This window comes from Aythya ferina, assembly GCF_964211825.1.
Source record: "Aythya ferina genome assembly, chromosome: 2".
Taxonomy (NCBI): Eukaryota; Metazoa; Chordata; class Aves; order Anseriformes; family Anatidae; genus Aythya; species Aythya ferina.
The window spans coordinates 85,397,944-85,417,284 of NC_140297.1; the positions used below are offsets into that span (position 1 = coordinate 85,397,944).

General features: G+C 42.2%; 1 protein-coding gene across 2 annotated transcripts in view; it reads right to left on the reverse strand.

Moving 5' to 3' along the window:
* Positions 1-13,858: 13,858 nt before the first annotated feature.
* The window catches only part of MARCHF6 (membrane associated ring-CH-type finger 6), a 45,911-nt gene continuing 40,428 nt past the window's right edge, over positions 13,859-19,341 (reverse strand). For both annotated transcript variants that reach the window (XM_084508647.1, XM_084508646.1), the window contains exons 24-26: positions 18,796-18,928; positions 17,692-17,827; positions 13,859-14,941 (exon numbers count right to left, since the gene is read on the reverse strand). In XM_084508647.1, the coding sequence (XP_084364773.1) occupies positions 14,851-14,941; positions 17,692-17,827; positions 18,796-18,928 (360 nt within the window). In that variant the 3' untranslated portion in view covers positions 13,859-14,850. The remainder of the gene's footprint in view (positions 14,942-17,691; positions 17,828-18,795; positions 18,929-19,341) is intronic.

Genomic DNA, 19,341 nt, shown 5'->3' on the forward strand with positions numbered 1-19,341 from the left:
CCCCATGCCTTGGGGCACAAGCAATAGCACCTCTTCATGCTCTGGGGGCAGGGGTAGGTGTGGGAGATGGCCCCTGAGAAGGGCTCCCGCAGCACTTGTGCGTCAGCAGAGATTTTATTGACTGCTGGGAGACCTGGCACCACCTGGCCGTGCCTCCCTTGCCCATCTGCAGGATGTGTGGGTGCTTTGCCCCCTCTCAGATGCTGTCAGCATGGGGGGCTGCACCACTCGCAGGGAGCCCGGTCGGTGGCAGGGGGTAGTGGAGGCCCTGCCCCTCCAGAAACACTGCTGCCACCATCTTGTGGCACAGGGAGCCCAGGCACAGGATGAGGAGGGGGCTGGAGGCCAGGGCACAGGAGGGGGCTGGAGGCCAGGGCACAGGAGGGGGCTGGAGGGCAGGCCCTGTGCCCGAGGGGCAGCCTGTCTCTCTGGCAGGCAAAATGGCCAGGGAGAGCCATCCCCAGGAGAGGGGCCCTCTGCCCCCCGACCCTCCTCCTCCTGCCTCGTGAGGGCGTCTTTCAGGACACCGACACCTCTCCCAACACAGCCACGTCTGGCCATGCCTTGGCCACCGTCACAGAGGCTTCCTGATGTCACAGTGGCATCTGCCCCCCGGATTGTTCCGGGCCCTATAAAAGGCCCCTGCGCAGGGCCCGCCACTCGCTGAGCTTCCAGGCCCTCTGACGACAGCCATCATGGATGGAAGGAAGAGGACCTGGAGCGGAGGCTGCCCACCCTTAAGTGGGTCGAAAGAGGACTCAGTCCTGAAATCGAAGAGAATGAGGCCACTGCCTCTGGTGAGGAAGTGGAAGAGGGCCGGCGCCGGTCGCAAAGGAGCAGTGCCCTGCGGTGCAGCAAATGCTGTGGAGCCCATGGAGGTGGATCTGCCTCCGGATGAAGACCTGATGGAGGTGGATCCACCTCCAGATGAGGCAATGGAGATCGACGTGCCTGGGCTCCCTGCCGCCAAGATCCATCGGCGGCACCGCAGGAGCAGCCAACCAGCTCCATATGCACGGCCCGGCCGCCGTGCCTCATAGCACGGCCATCCTTCCCTTCCCTTTCCTGTCCCCCATCCTCCATCCCCCACCCCCACCTCGTCCAGAGGTGTCATCTCTTCTGCACGGAGTCTCAAGGAGTGGACGAGAGGGGACTTGGCTTCCTCTGGGATGCTGCACCAGGGTGGCAGAAGGAACCCCTCAGAGAGCCACGGTGGACCTTGGGACCTGGAGCCCGGCGATGTCTCTGTCTGAGGACAAGAAGGCTGCCCCATGGCTGCTTGAAGAGGAAGCCGCACCTTCCATGGCAGAACACAAAGAAGAGCTGCAGATCAAAGCTGTTAGGGAGACAGCTGCTCCTCTGAAGAAGCAGAAGACTTCACGTCTGCCGGGAAGAAGTGCTGGAGCGCAGCATCACAGAGAAGAAGAAATAAGGGCTTCATTAGGAATAATAATAATTCAATAAACAGCAATAAAAAATAAAATAAAAAAGTGATAAAGATAACAGAGAGCCATTTTCTTCTTTGGGGACAATTTAGTGACTGCGTCTGTACTGCTGCATCCCCTTCTGGTGTTCCCAGTAGAGGAAAGATACTGATGTGTGTGCAGTGTGTGTAGTGTAGTGTGCCCAGCCCAGGGCATTCAAGACAGCGTGGGCCCGGGGCACACGGCATACAAGGGCAGGCTGAGGGAACTCCTTGGGTCAGCATTAAGGAGAGAAGGCTCAGGGGTGGACCCGACTGCTGCCTACAGCTGCCTACTGAGAGCCTGTACAGCAACCCTGTAGCCCTCCTGCTACCAAGCAAACCCAGTACAGCTCCCAGCCAAACGGATTTAGTATGGTCTTGCCAGTGCTCCTAGTGGTCTTCATCTTTGGTTCAGCTGTTTCAGAGGTTGCTGGTAGGCGTGGGAGAGACACATGCTAAGGAGCATGCAAACTTCACATGGCAGCAAGAATAGTGTAAGACAACCACTGAGTGCTTGAACGTGTTTCTGAATCCTGTCCTAGTAAAGTGCATGTGTGCTCCCAAGAAAGGATTAGTCCGTGTACAATAGTACAACTTTAAACATCTAAGTAGCTTGATTTCTAGAAACAGAAAAAGCTCATTAGATGGAAAGGAGTTGTTAAGAATTTAGAATTAGATACCCCTCTACTCAGTGTTGTGAGGATGAATAACATAGCGATTTTACAGGTTTCAAATAAAAAGAATAACAAGGGCCAAATGGGGACTTTAAGTAGTTTGCCAATTAGAATAATGCAGTCTGAGCACAGTACTGTCCTTCAGAGTTATAGACTATTTCAGCTCTGTCAGGTACAATTAACTGCAATATTGTAAATTGACTGTAGTGCTGTGTTGAAATTTTCCAGTTCCAGGTATCTGTGTCACCATTTGGATGGCAACTGAAGTGCCCAAACCTTGTTCTTCTGATATGACTGTTGATAAAGATACCAAAAAATATTACATATAATTATCCTGCTTCCTCTTATCTGAAATACCCATATTATTTAACAAAGTCTTCCAAGTATAGCACATTAGCTTCAGGGCTCCCAGGCAGGCCAGGCCCTCTCCCTCTCCCACTACAAGTTATGTGACAACACTATGAAAATGGAACTTCCTTCAACCTCCTGAAACTGGAGGTTCGGTGCAGAGTAATGTGTTGGTCTCTTCCCAGGACAGGCCTAGCTCATCTTATTGTATGCTGGATAGCAGTCCATCTGATGCCTGCATTTCATTGCTGTTAAATGCTGCCAGAAATCCCAATGAGTTATTTTTGCCTCTGTCGACCAGAGAAAATATTTCAGATGTCTCCTGGTGTGTTGCTTTTGGAGTGGTTTTAAATTTATCTGAGACTTTTGGAGCCCATCTCCTTTAGACTTTGGTGCTGCTCCTGTAGTATATTACTGCGTCCAACCACTATTCCCTTTGAAGGACACACAACAGGGGAACTTGGACTTTTGCCCAAGTACATAACATAGTAACACTTCAGGTTGGAGACATGAAAACCTTTGCTTGGGGTAACTGGGAGCTTTGTGAGGTAGCAATAGGATTAACAACATTAGTGTTCATTAGTGTTTGAATCAGGTTGTGTGTACTCGGTAGTAGAGAAACAGGATCTCTCATTTTGGTAGCTACATGCTCATTTCCAAGGTGATGTTTAATTTACTTCATTTGTAAAAGTACTTTGTAAAAATCAAGTCCTCATGCTTGTAAAATGAATATAGATTTACATGCATATAATTATATATTCCAAAACATTTCTATATATAAATTTTTAAACTTTTGTATGAACTAACTGTTTGGTATATAAGGAAAGAAAGAGTTTATCTCTGTGAGGTAAAGTCAGGAACAGATCATGTCCTTCAGACTCATGCTGACCCATCTCCATGAGCATGGAAGGTGGTTTAACATGCTGCTTAGCGTGCCTTGATGGTGCTGAGCCAGTCTTGGAGTAAGACATCCTCCACTCTGCTCTGCCTAAAGCTCCCTCAAACCTAAGCACTCCAGCAGCTTTGCAGCTTCATGGAGAAATGCTACAAGGACGCAGCCTGTGCTGGAAGCCTGATGCTGCAGGCACCCAGAGCTCCTCAGCAAAGTGAACCTGCCCAGATTAGCAGGAAATGGGGCTGCACCCTGGCTAAGAAGTGAAATGGGGGAAGGACACAGCTTCACAGGATGTTGCCTGGTGAATGTCCAGAGTTTCTGCTAGCACTGGCTGGTACTCTTTGAGAAAGTGCCAGGACACAGTATAGAGTTAGCAAGGATCATAAACTATTCGCCATTATGGGTCATCATGATGGGTCAGGCCACACTGTTTTTTGAAGGAAGGGTTCAACTGTATGCATGCCAGTCCTTCCATGGTATTTGCTCCCCGGGACAGAGCAGAGGGGATTTAGGCAATGGGGTTAAGTGAGGAAGCATCCATGGCATTACTGTACTACTGCATGGCATTACTGCAAAATACTGTGGACAGTATTTTGGTGCTGTGGTGAGGGCCATGTCTGTCCTTCATCTCATCTGGTCTCACTTCTGGCCCACACATGCAAATTAGAGTTGAACTGGATCTTACCAGTTGATTTCCAGACAAGAAAAAGACCTGGCAGCACTGGGGAGTGCCCTGTAGCCCAACTTGGTCGACAAGGAGCCTATCTCCCTGCTGTGTGGCCCACACACCCCTCTGAACCTCTATGCTCACATCAGTGCAGCCCCAGGGCATGACCTAATGTGTCGCAGAGAGCAGGGAGCCCCAGGAGACCCATGGCAGTGGGAGGATTCGCTGCAGCTCCTGACTGCTTTACCTTTGTTAGATGTAGGAATTGATGTAACAGGAGAAAGGAAACTCTGGGAACCTGCCCCCTGCAATGTGAGCTTCAACAGCTGTCATTTGTGAGGTCAACTTTTAATGTTCCACTTTCCTCCCTCTCCTGCAGTTAAAGGACTAGCTTCAGTCTAACCATCTAGTTAGACAGCTGATGGTTAGTTGTCAGTGGACTAAGTCTACCAGAAGTCAAAGCTACCTGACACCAAGTTCATCTTTATTGCTTTTTTCAAATGCGAGCAAAACTTCTTTGTACTCAGAGACAATTTAATCAAATTTCAGTCCCTCAGCAATCCCTCTGGGTAAAATAAATAAATAAATGAATGAATGAATAAATAAATAAATAAATAAATAAATAAATAACCTGTGGTATTTTTTCTTCTGAGATTTAAGATTAACAATTCTACTAACCAAAACCACAGCAGCTGCTACTTTTCTGCCATTAAACTGGGTGACACAGCTATTACAGTTCAAGACAATTTTGATATGTTGGAGATAACTTGAAATGACTTAGCAAAATACAAAACATATATAAATTTAAAATTTCAGTTTGTATTACTATATATTTTATGGTTATTCATGTTTTATTGCATTACTCTGTGGAAATTCAGGAAGTCCAAATAAAATATAAGCACAGAAGTATCTTTGTTTTTGCAGATAGTATTAGCAGAGTAATAGCATGTATGGAGCACAATAACTTATTTATGTTATAGTATCTGAGCCCATTTCAGATGCAGAGTTTCAAAATTTTAATAAGTCTACCTGAAGATCTTTTTAAGCCAGAGAGAGCTGCGTGTTAAACATAAAATACTAAATTAAGGATATTAAATGGAGTTATGATATTGCCAGAAGCGAAATTCTGCTACAGTGACGATATGTTTTTAATAGTGTGTGTGCCCTACATTTTGCAAACAGAGAGAAAAGTGAATATAATTAGATTTGTTAACTTTAACATCAGTATACACATGATGTGATAAGAAGCCGCGTATTGTTCTCTACAATTCTATGTCGTATTACATATGTGCTTTAACTTTCTCTTTCGAGTCTGCCTGGTGATAAACTCAATAATCCTCCAGTAACTATTGCAACTATTATCCCTCAAACGGTGATAAATCAGTTGCCTGTGATGTGTCAATGTTATTTTCAGTGTTTTCAATGAAAATGTGAGATGTTCCCCAAGGATTCTGCAAGTAGTAATGCAGATAAAAATCAATTTAAATAAATACTGTGGATTGTTTAAATTTTAAGATTATTATAGCTCAAATACTATAATATGACAAATATTAGATCCTACATAATCTTTCTGCAGTTTAAGACTGCGTCTTTATGGAATAGTTATAAATGTTTGACAGAAGCCGACAACCACCCCAGACCCTTGGTTTTGTTCTCTTCAGGTACTACTCAATTGTGTTTCTGCTTTTAAAACATTTTTTTTAAATATACTTAGCCTTTACTTTTTTTTTTTTTTTTTACTTTTTTTTTTTTTTTTTCCTAGATAGGGAGGAGCAGAGCTTTAGTTTGTTAAATTTCTTGAATAACTAAAAAAGGCAGTAAATAAGTGATATATTATCCCAACTAAATGTTTCCAAGGTTTGCATCAGAAGTTTTCAGAGTACTGGTACCACAATACCTCTGCTTGTCAAGTATGTCCCCTCTGTATATGGTCACACTCATATATACACAGTGTGGCTTAATTTTACACCTTATATTTAATGTTTTGGAAAGAACAAAGAAACAAGTTGGTTTTCCTCCAGTATTTCCTTGTCATATAACAGGTAGTCTTGTCTTCTGCTACGGCACAACTTGAAGTGACAAGCAAATCCAATTAGCCTGGGCAGAACAAAATGCTACCACAGGCTTTGTTGCATCTTGCATGCCCGTGGGCACTAAGGTGCAAAGCCCAACGCTGACTTCTCAAAGCTCTGCTAATCCATTGTTTACTCATGAAAATATCCCAGTTCCTCGGACCTGGAAGTTTCTTAGAGTAGTAGCCCAGCAAAGGAAAATACTATGTTCTGTACCTGGAGAGGAATAACCCCACGCACCAGCACTGGTTGGAAAGCAGCTTGGCAGAGGAGGACCTGGGGGTCCTGGTGGACACCAAGTTGAACACAAGCCAGTAATGTGCCTTTGAAAAAAAAGAAAGCCATCAGGACCCTGGGCTACATCAGGAACAGTGTTGCCAGCAGGTCAAGGGAGGTGATGTTCCCTCTACTTAGCAGTGGTGAGGCCCCACCTGGAGCACTGGGTCCTCCCCCAGTCTGCACTACAAGAAGGACATGGACTTACTGAAGCAAGAGTGAAGTGGAAAGTAATAAAGATTATAAAGGGACAGGAGCGTCTCTCATATGATGAAGGCTGAGAGAGCTGGGATTATTCAGTTTAGAGAAGGATCAGAGGGATCTTGTCAATATGTATATGTATTTTTTTTTTACTGTGAGGGTGAGCGAGCATTGGAGCAGTTTGCCCAGAGCAGTTGTAGAGTCTCCATCTATGGACATATTCAAAACTTGACTGGACATGACCTTGAGCAAACTGCTCTAGTTGACCCTGTTTTGAGCAGGGAATTTGGACGAGATGATATTCAGAGGTCCCTTCCAGACTCAGTAATGCTCTGGTTCTGTGATTCTGTTTTATCTCAGTGTCCAAGGTGTCTTCTTCTATCTTACAGAGACACTACAAGAGGAGGTGAAGGCTGGGAGGTGCTTAAACACTGCAATAGTAGTATAAGAAATTAGCTATAAAGCCTAGCTTTGAAAATATAGGTTTTTCCTGCATTATATTGAAGAAATAAAAGGCTGGTGACAGCCTCCTTCATGCCTAAGTGCATTGCTCACTGAACTCTGTATGTAAGCTGGTGCAGTTTCAGGTGTTTTAAGTACAGTCATTTGCTATTTGCTGAGTACCAGAGATACAGTTCAAGCTGTCCAGGCACATTTAAAAACTGTATCAGGAACTTAAAATGACACGGAGTCAGTGCAGTGAATGCTACACTAAGAGTTTTTCATCTTTGTGTTCTGTCATGTTTTAGTAATCATTTCATAGACTGCACTGCCAAGATTCAATTTTGGTAAAAAAGGATTTTTTTAAAGCGGAAATTGACTGTGGTACATATTCTAAACAGTACAACAGAAATATTCCACAAGTTGAAAAGCCCAATGCTACGTTACATCGCATTATTGTTTTCATGTCATGGCATATCTGCATCATTTCCAAGCAGGGTACATTGGAGAGGAGGAGGCTGAAGGGAGACTTCACCACTCCCTACAATGGCCTGGAAGGAGGTTGAAACAAGTATGGTATCAGTCTCTTTTCTCAGGTGACAAATGGTAGGACGTGAGGAAGCAGCCTCAAGTTGCCCCGGGGGAGTTTTAGATGGGTATAAGGATGAATTTCTTCAAGAAAAGGGTGGTAAGGCATTGGGACGGCTTGCCCAGGGAAGCAGTGGAGTTGCCATCCCTGTAGGATTTAAGAAATGTGCAGATGTGGCGCACAGGCACATTGGTTAGTAGTAGACTTGATAGTTAGGTGGATGGTTGGACTTGATGATCTTAAGAGTCTTTTCCAACCTAAATGAGGCTATGGTTCTATGATTTCTGTGATGCCACGGCAGATTCTCAGTGCAACGGAGTTTTTATCTACCACATTAATGAATGGTTTAATAATACAGTAAGGGCTCCCGCAGCACTTGAGCGTCAGCAGAGCTTTTATTGACTGCTGGGAGACCTGGCACCACCTGGCCGTGCCTCCCTTGCCCATCTGCAGGATGTCTGGGGGCTTTGCCCCCTCTCAGATGCTGTCAGCATGGGGGGCTGCACCACTCGCAGGGAGCCCGGTTGGTGGCCGGGGGGTAGTGGAGGCCCTGCCCCTTCAGAAACACTGCTGCCACCATCTTGTGGCACAGGGAGCCCAGGCACAGGATGAGGAGGGGGCTGGAGGGCAGGCCCTGTGCCCGAGGGGCAGCCTGTCTCTCTGGCAGGCAAAATGGCCAGGGAGAGCCATCCCCAGGAGAGGGGCCCTCTGCCCCCCGACCCTCCTCCTCCTGCCTCGTGAGGGCGTCTTTCAGGACACCGACACCTCTCCCAACACAGCCACGTCTGGCCATGCCTTGGCCACCGTCACAGAGGCTTCCTGATGTCACAGTGGCATCTGCCCCCCGGATTGTTCCGGGCCCTATAAAAGGCCCCTGCGCAGGGCCCGCCACTCGCTGAGATTCCAGGCCCTCTGACGACAGCCATCATGGATGGGAGGAAGAGGGCCTGGAGTGGAGGCTGCCCACGCTTGCGTGGGTGTGGAGAGGACTCGGTCCTCAAGCCAAAGAGGAGGAGGCCAGTGCCTGTGATAAGGAGATGGAAGAGTAGTGGTGCCCGCGGCAGAGGAGCAGTGCCCTGCACTGTAGCTAGTGCTGTGGAGCCCATGGAGGTGGATCTGCCTCCGGATGAAGACCTGATGGAGGTAGATCCACCTCCAGATGAGGCAATGGAGGTTGACATGCCCGGGCTCCCTGCCGCCAAAATCCATCGGCGGCACTGCAGGCGCACTCGACCATCTCCATATGCACGGCCTGGCCTCCGATCCTCAAAGTAGCTGAGAAGCTATCGACGGCCATCCTGCTGGCTCGCCAGCAGGGTGGCCTTCTTTCCTGTCCCCCATCCTCCATCCCCCACCCCCACCTCGTCCAGAGGTGTCATCTCTTCTGCACGGAGTCTCAAGGAGTGGACGAGAGGGGACTTGGCTTCCTCTGGGATGCTGCACCAGGGCGGCAGAAGGAACCCCTCAGAGAGCCACGGTGGACCTTGGGACCTGGAGCCCGGCGATGTCTCTGTCTGAGGACAAGAAGGCTGCCCCATGGCTGCTTGAAGAGGAAGCCGCACCTTCCATGGCAAAGCACAAAGAAGAGCTGCAGATCAAAGCTGTTAGGGAGACAGCTGCTCCTCTGAAGAAGCAGAAGACTTCACGTCTGCCGGGAAGAAGTGCTGGAGCACAGCGTCACAGAGAAGAAGAAATAAGGGCTTCATTAGGAATAATAATAATTCAATAAACAGCAATAAAAAATAAAATAAAAAAGTGATAAAAATAACAGAGAGCCACTTTCTTCTTTGGGGACAATTTAGTGATTGCGTCTGTACTGCTGCATCCCCTTCTGGTGTTCCCAGTAGAGGAAAGATACTGATGTGCGTGCAGTGTGTGTAGTGTAGTGTGCCCAGCCCAGGGCATTCAAGACAGCGTGGGCCCGGGGCACACGGCATACAAGGGCAGGCTGAGGGAACTCCTTGGGTCAGCATTAAGGAGAGAAGGCTCAGGGGTGGACCCGACTGCTGCCTACAGCTGCCTACTGGGAGAGTGTAGAGAAGATGAAGCCTGAGACTTCTCAGTGGAAAGGCAAACACCCCCATGGCCATGCTTGCCGATGGAGACATCCCCATGGATAAAAGGAAAAGTTTGTCCCCACAAGGGTGCTCAGATAGAAGAGGTGTCCAGATAGGCAGCACAGTCTCTGTCCTGGGGGACACCTGAACTTGACTGAACAAGGTTGGATGTTCCCAGAGGTCACCTTGCCCTTGGTGTGCCACTCAGGGATCTTCAGGCAGATGTAGCCCCTAGGCTTCCCAGATAAGGAGGGGAGGCTGGTCAGCTTGTTGCTTCTTGGACCCTCTGATTTGCCTGTCCTGAAGATGGTCCCAATGCTTGCCTCTTTCTCAGCAATCTTCTGGGGTCATCCTGACCTCTCAGAGATACATGTATAAGAAAGCAGTCACTTCTGAAATAGTGAGTAAAATTAGGTTCAACAGGTAAGTAAGGGAGTGAGGCTTCAGCTTCATGGAGTCATGGTGTGATGACAGCTGCCAATGAAACAGGTCAATGTTAGGTTGTTTAAGGAAACTGAGGATTACAGAGTTTAGTCATTTGGCTGGTAGGTAAAAAAACCCTTTTGGTGAAGAAGGAAAGAGATCACAAAGACACATTATGAGGGACAGTCATACAACATTTTGAGAATCTTGGCCCTAAGTTTTAAAGGCAATTTTGGGAACAAAATAAAGCTGATAAAACCGTTATAACACAGGGTATAAATATGCCCAAGTGTAGCTTCAAGTGAAGGAAGTACTTCAAATTCTTGCCTTAGACACTGAGCACTTTTACCCCTGCACTTTACCAATTACTAAATGATTTTTACAAGGAAGGGAAGTGTATCTATGGACATACTTGGTTTATAGCAGGATCACCTGATTTTATCTTCTAAATTCTTCAGCTTCTTCCTGCTTCCACCACTCCTAATCACAACTAGCCAAAGTATTCTCTATTAAAACTCCACTTCAATGCAGCAGCATGTTTAAGTTCAGCCCATTCATACTGAACTTAACTGAGACCTTTAACCAATTTTGCACATTCTTAACATGTAATGCCAGATATTCACTATCAAGACTCCAATACAAATTCTATTCAACATAAACAAGTCTCAAGTTTTGCAGTGTTGTATTTTTGTAAGCAACAAGGAAGCTCTTCCCTCCTGGTAAAACATATTTTCCAAGAGCAGGACCCATACTTAAGACCAAGTGAGCTAATATTCATCCTGTTAGTAAGGTTAACTCCCACCTTCCAACCTGATGTCAGACAACTCCAAATATGTTTAACTTCTTGTACAGAAGGAAAACAAAATAAAGCCTATGCAGCTTTGGCACTGGACAGCAGTCAACAAGCATCAACAGCAAGCATCTAGGCATCAAAACCGATGTGTACAGCTGTGAAGTCTTGTTGCTGCTCCATCCCCCTATTATTATTGGGGGATTTCCAAGCATTGTTTATTTTGGAAAAATATTTGACCTTTGGAAATATCTTCTGAATATACCCATTATTAAGAAACTTTGATTTCAGCATCTCATTTCCCAATTGATGTTGACTTCTAAACAAAGAAATTAAAAGCACAAGCATAGCTTGTCACTGGAATAATCCCAGACTTAATACAATTCTTGTAACTTTGCAATTCTTCAGTTCCAGTTGATCTAATTAATAACTGAGATATCAGAGGAAAAGAGAGCTAACTTACCTTGACACTGTAAAAATTAATTTATCTGCTTCTGAAGACAGCTTCTATTCCTGCATCCTAAACTTTGTTGTATTATCAAGGCTCAGTTCCCTGTTTAATGCTTTTATTACAAATTCTGCCAAGAACCCCTGTCATTGCTCGGATGATACAAAGAATTTACAACCTAGATACCAACAAATGGACAGACAGCGAAGTACAGGGCAGCAACACTATCAGCCCGCTGGACAGTGGAATCAAGAAGCTACTGTCAGCTGTAAACACAAGGTAAAGGTGTTTTTTTTTTTTATTTTTTTCTGTTTCTTTTTCCCCAGAATTCTCTGAAGAGTAACAGGGCTGCTGTGAACATTTTTATGAAGACCTTTGCTCACACACAGGGGGAAGCAAGGGACGAATGCACTCAACTGAAAAATGATGCAAGCGCTGCAATCTCTGCTGGAGCCTGCACCTCGCCGAGGAGGCAGCCGACGGAAAATAGTTACAGGTTCCAGAGGGCCCTCAGAAATGTAAACAAGTAACTTAGGCTTTACCCAGTGGAGAAGGGGTAGTCAAGAGAAAAGATGCAGAGTTCTCACTGTTTTTAATCAATATAAAACATCCTGTATAAAAACAGTCAAAGCCATGCTGCAATTAACTTCTTCGTTACGCAAGAGATGGCTATAAAGCCATCCGACAAGTTGCGGATAAAGGCTTGTAGACCTACTAACAGCATTAGACACTCAAAACCACAGAGGGGACACAATTAAGCCAGTACACATCTCCAGCCCCCCCCTTCCAGACCCAAGGTCAGCACAAATTGTGATGAAATCGCACAGTTTCTCCCCCACTGCACGCTGTGTCACTAGCACAGATGGAAGCCACTGGTACAGAGCCTGTCAGCTGTCCTAGCAACAGCCAGTTCACTTGCATGCTTGCTATCAAGTTTCTATCCCAGAAGAGTACACAGCACAGTAAGGCAAACTATTAAAATTTAAAACAATAAAAAAAAGTTATGTCACATTTAGCTCTTGTTCTATACAGCTTTCTTCCCCCAAACACACTTAATGTAAGGAGACAGATGAGATTGTTCTTTGGAATCTTACAAGGGACAGTTTCAGAAATTTCACTCCACACCCATCATCTATAATGCAGTGCAAAACCAAACAACAGTTTCATTTGAAACCAGCTCTCATTAACAAAGAGCAAGTACAGATAACATAAACCACCACAAAATAGCTACAAGTTCACATTACAAGACTGGACCAAGTAATTATTTCTCATGCCATGACTTGTAAAATCAACAGCAATAAGGAACAGCACAAAGGCTTTTTCTTAATAAATTTTAATGTTAAGACCAGTTTGGATAAAAACACAATGTTACAAGAACTGAAAATTCCGCATGATGCACAGTAGTGCTGGCAATATTTGAGTGATAAGATCTGTTTGGAACTGTTTACAAAAGATTTGTCAAGGACAGAATTGTGGCATAACTAAGGATGGATGTTACCAGTGAATGCAATCTTGTGAAAAATACTTGTCCCACAACGTACGCCACTGTAAATATTCAAACGCAACATTTATGCACATCAAAAATATTCGGGGGTAAATACTCAATTTAGCCTTTAGGCAGCAAAGGTGAATTAGAGAGAAATATTGTGGCTATTTTTCCATTACTTCATTTCACTGGAAAAAATCCTAATAAATCACTCCAAAAGCTAGTATTTATGGGTTCAAAGCTTTCAGGAAAATAATAGTTCTGTATAACAGTAGTTTCTGTCCTTATGACCGTGACAGCCCCATCCTCCTGACACTAGGTGCTGATGCTTTCGGCTGGTGTGCTCACTGCCTTACAACAGGACAGCCCGCACACTGGGAAATGCACCACCACCACCAGAGCCTGGACCAAATTAGCGCAGAACACATCAGATCAGAGATGCAACGTTAATAAAAGGAGATGACACGCTCCAAGCACCTGCCAGATTCTCAAGTATTAATTAGATACACATACAGTTAAGTGCAGAATACTGAAGGACAACGTACCAAGTAGCAAATTTAATCATTCCATCGATTTTCAGATTACTGCAATGGATACTTGCATTTCCCCATTTAATCTAAGAAAAGTATTGCAACCTTAGCACTAGATTTGATGGTACTTAAAGCCTTGTGATACTGGTATGTATTTTCTTCAAAACATCTACATTAAAAATTACTGCAAAAGAACTCTATCTCTATATAGAAATAACACAAACTTGTTTTGGTGGCTCGTTTGTGTCCTTGCAAAGAAACCTAACTTTTCTTTGCCTGTTTAATAGCATATATAATAACATATATTCCCCTGCCCCAGAGGCAATCAATGGCATGTGATGCATGACTTCCTCAGGGTTACTCCCATAAAAAATTCATGCTGACCAATTCTGAAAGAATATATATATTTTTAAATGTAATTGTATAATATAAAATTCACACTGTAATTTGCAACTTAGGTAACTCACAGGAAAGAAGGAACAAAAAAAAAAAAAAAAAAGATTTCCAACTCTTTAATTAAAGACCAGGTCAGAATGTTGCTTATACTATGCTCTTTGTTTCTGTGCAAACACATCAGATAAGGTTCATCCCTTCTCTTGAGGTCTTGAAAAATTCTACTACTGGTAAGTGGTAAACCTATCTAATTTTTCTTGGTACCTTTAAATGCTTCCATCACCTAGCTTCAGTAAGTTTTTACTTACTGCTTCAATTCAGGAAATCCTGATTCCCAAAGCCCCAGAAAACCCCCAAACAAACAGAAAACCCAGCTGAGCCTCAACAAGTACATCTGAATTCTCAGAAAAGGACATCTTTTCTTGATTTAACAGTAACTGTACAATATTACAAACTCAGACACATGAAAAACAATCAGGCAATAGAAAATGTACAACAGCTTTGGTGTTATACAAAATAATAATAAAAAAAAAAGACTTGACCGCAAGAGACATAGTTCATTATGTTCTCACCACAGCCACTTCACTGCTGACTGTAAGACAGCTATTTACTTCTGATATTCTCTGTGTGGCCTTTCCATCCATGAAAAATCATACGATCTTACTACAATAAGAACTGTTATGAACACCATAAAGTAAGCTCCAAATTTTATAAAAACATCTTGCCTCTTTGCACTATTGCTTTGTGGCACATTGTTTGTCAACAGAACAACAGTCCAAAATAAAGTGACAACTAGATTTAATAAATTAATATACTTTTTTTCTTTTTAAAGATGTACAATGCACATTCTTTTTAATCCAAGGTTTTAGGGTGTCAGGATACTTCTATTTACACATATACAGACCTCAGACAGCATTGATAACACCAGAACACACAGATAAGGAACAGTGCCTTAACTGCTATCTGGATGCTACAAACAGAAGCCAAAACACTGCTGAGAGTATTATTGGGAGAGATATCCAAAAACTGAAGAAAAGTCTATGAAAAAAGGACATGTAAAGGCAAAGGGAAGGTCAAGATGTTTAATATGACCATCTATTCTTGTGAAGACTGAGGTGGAGTTGTTGACGTGCCTTGTTTACCAGACTTCCGTTCGTAATTCACAAGTCGTTGTCCAACAAGGTATCTGAAATTATAATAAAAACAGCAATAATTGAACAGAAGTTACTACAATTCTGTACCATAAATCCACTCTATCTCCTTTGTTGCAGAAGGAGCTTTCTCATGTCAGTAGAAGTTATTCTACACATGACTCCCCACCCCAACAATTGCCTTCAACAGTCTTCATCTTTGCATCTTTTTTTCCTCAACTTTCAGGTATTTCACAATGGAATATATACCTATTATGGGGTTGTGTTTAGAGCCTTAACTTTGGGAGTCATACGTATCAGAAATACACAACTCAAATAAGATTTGAAATATATATAAAAGGAACGTGTTTAGTATTATTTGTAAAGCCAGTCCCTTTTGCTAAATGATACTTTTATGAACACTTTTGCAGTGTTCACCCAGATGAACAAAACATCTGTAACAACAACTCAATACAAAACCAAATGAGTGTTAATGAGGTTCTAACTCCAGTAAAGAATCTGGCACAATGCAGAACATGCATCATACGAGTACAAGAGGCTCAGCTCATATATCCAATGAAAACAGACCTTTGTTGGAAAAAAAAAAGTAAGTATCGTAAATGAAGATCTTTTACCATGGCTCAGTCCTTCTTAAAGGGAGAGAAAATATTCTCATGCTATTTCATGTCAGGGTTGGGCCTAAGGGCTGTACGATTACTTTATTAAATTCCGTTTCCACATCACATTGCCTCATCAGCTTAGCAGATTTCATCTTTCACATTATTCCTTACCTCCTCTATATCATTTCATACATCTACTTTTTGCCATATAAATTCTTTTATGTGCTTCCTATTTGTCTGTTGGTTCTATGTGTAAAAGAACCATATGCTCCCATGAATTTGCCAACTGAAACTTACTATTTCCTTTAGCACCTTTTCCCACTTCAACATAATCAAACCATGACATATTGTTTGCACGTTGGAGAACGTCACAAAATTTGTATATTCTTTTGAAATTTGTTATGTAAAAGACGTAATTAAGCATATTTCTAGACTATAAATCTCTACAGGTTAGCATGACTATGCCTGCTTTGCGTACTGTAATCATAATCAGATCATTAACTTATGTTACACAACCTTCTTGTCTACAAGGGTGGCTACAATACTTTCCTTGATAAGTTCATTTAATATCAAAGTAATTTACACTTAGATATTTTCACAGGTTTGTAGGCTGCAAGAAAGAAACTTGCAATATTAATTCAAGTTGCAATTCAATGAGTTCTGCCTAAAATATATTAACATTTAGCTGAGAGCACATTTGTAAAAAAAATATATATATACATGCACAAATAAAGGCATATTGGGAACAAAGATTTAAAATGCATGATAAAATTCAAGGTACTAAAATATACATTGAGCAGCCTAGGGTTTAATTTTAGTAAAAACTCTTCTAATATTTATAGATTTTATTAATTGTACATTTACACCACACACTTTTAAAGCATCAGTAACTTCAGAACGTTTAAGGTTCAAATAAGTTCATTTTAGATTTGACTCTTTTTGTAGACAGTGGAAGGCAGATCTGTTGTATGGCAACTCAGGACATGAACATGTAACACATTTATTCCTTTTTTATACAAAAAAAAAGAGCAAAACAAAACTAAGAAAGCTAGTTGCTGGGGTTTAAAACTATTTTTCCAAATAACCCCCAAAGCAGTGGAACTGCACACTGCACTAATTAGGAAGGGACATAAAATAAAATGTCTTAAGGAAAAGGCCCTAGGAAGTATGTACTTGTATGCACGAGAAACATGATGGAAACAAAAGTTCTAGTACTCAACAGTTAAAAGTGAGAAAACAACATGCCTGCTGAAAAAAAAAAAAGGGACATTTAATTTCTTGTTGCTTTCAACTTCAGAAAAATGTTAAGATAAGATGCATAAAAATGTAATGTAGAAACAGAGAATGGAGTAGGTTAGTAACTTAAAAATGGAATTGTCTAGAATAGAAAAAAGTTACAGAATAATTTGATCAGTTAGTTGCACTCAAATCTAAAAAACTAAATCATACTTATACCAAAATGCTTTGGAACAGATCCTTTGTAACACCTGATGCATTACTGATCAACTTTGAGAAGGGCATGTTTTTAAATGACTGGAGAACAACAAGCATTTTAAACATGGGTAATAAGGATAACAACAAAAGCTTAGAAACTATTCAGGCTAACCAGAAAAACAATGGGAAAATAATAGTTTTTATCATGCATCTGAGTAATGCAGAGTAATAATTAGTAAAATCATCATAGAAGTGTGCAAAATTTGGTAAAGACAAACTATCCATTCACCTGAACTTTAACAGGTTAATTGGACTAACAATTAGAAAGAATAAGAAAAAACATTATGCAGAAAACGTTGAAGAAACCGTTTTATAAGCAGCAGATGGATGTAAGATTTTACTTCCAAATATGTAATAAGTTTTTACACTCACTTGCCCTTCAAGGCTTAGAGAGGAGACAGACAAGCAACCAGCATCATATGGGGTAAAAAAAAAAACAAACAACAAACCTTCAAGTTAGACATAGGGGAGTATCTTCCATTTATAAAGAGAGTTTGTTCCTTTGCTTGTCTGCCTGAAGAACAGGTAAAACACTTGCCAAGAACACTTTACTGTTAAATCTGCCTTGGAAAGTCACTTGTCTAAAAAACTTCTTAAAATCGCTTTTAGCCCTAAGACTCTAAATTCAATCTAAGGTTATCATTAAAGTGGATAAATTAAAAACCCCTAACAAAAACATACTATATACTCACTTGTCATTTTTAATATGTTCATAAAGGCGCTTGAACTGGCGGACTTGGAAGGAGAGGATTCCCATCAAAACCACCACCATGAGCAGAAAAGGGTAAATTCGACGCTGAACTAGGTTTTGCATTTCAGCAGTAACTCCTACAAAAGAAAATACAACCCTCACATAATCTGGCACTGCTGAAGGTAACATGTATTCCTGCTTCGGCTTTTTGTTATACTGTAACTTCAGTGGTAGGGCAGTGAAGTAACATGTCCACATATCCCAGATACCCAACATGACAACTGTCTGTCCTGGTCATCGTAAGCATTACAGCAGAAAGCTTTCCATTAATACAGTGAAAATCCCCAGCAAACAGTGGCCCTCATCAGCTTTTCTTCCTTATTGACTTTTTTGTACCTCGTATCAACAACAAGTTGACACTGTAGAAGCATGCATGCAAATGAGAGACTGAAGAGTAACACAGGACTTCTTGAATATCCCGTTATCATCAAAACTAACCAACAACAACAACAAAAAAGCAGCCAGTTGATGAAAAAGCACATCTTTCTTCTAATACAACTTATTTCATTCAAGTATAAGGGGATAAGAAAGTCTGGAAAAAAAAAAAAAAAAATCCATATTTACACTTAAAAAAAGGAAACACCTTAATACTGAATGGAAGTCTCAAACCAAAACCAGTATTTTCACTTTTCTAACCTTCCTTCAAAATGTGACAAGTCAGAAAAGATGTCCTCAGCTCAGTTATAGCTCTTAGAGAAAGAATAAAATTTAAGGTTGACTGTCAAAGGAAACTAATAAAACATCCCTTTCCCAAGCCAGCTAGATACCTACATTTCTGCAGTTAGATATTATTTAATCCCATACTTTTGATGTATTCTGCGTGTTAGGAAGCCAGTCAGAATAACATACTGAATTTCTTAAACAAACAAAAAAGCTGCCAGACTTAAGATGACAGAAACCCTTAAGCATTTACATTTGCTGGCAGAATAGTGTTGGCTCTTTTGTTTGTTTAAATAACCTAGAGCTTGCTGTTTTATTTCCACGGATATGTTTACCTTGCCCTACAGCATCAGAGGATAATCAGGTATTCACGATGTATACATACCTAACAAAGGTACCACCCCAGAAGCTATGATGTATGGTACACACAGGGAAAGTAACAGAACAGAGATCGCGGGTGCTGCCAGTTTACAGATTATGAATTGCAAATCAATGTTGCGAATCCCATTTGCATATACCTAAGAAGAACAAGATAGAAACAGAACGGATCAGTCAAGACAGCCACACCTTGTGGTTAAAGTAGTAAGGTTTTACACAACTTTCCTCATGAGATGCAAACGATATTCCCAACGTGAAGAAAACCATGACAGTCAGAGTTGAAGAAAAAAAAATGCCAATCTACACCATGAGTGTCTCAGGAAATCATTTGAATAGCTCCCTGGAGAATAACAATCTGAAATAATGTTGGGATTTGGTTGCAGCAGTGTAAAAGACTACCCAAAAGATTATTAAACAGAGCTGTGGAATGGCGGTTTTGTCTGTGACCTGGGATTGCTTTGTGCTGTTAACTGTGCTGAAAGATCCTGTGGCTGCTAGTAAAGCAAACCTATTATATTTGGCAATGGAGGCCAAAAATAAGAGGTTCTAAAAT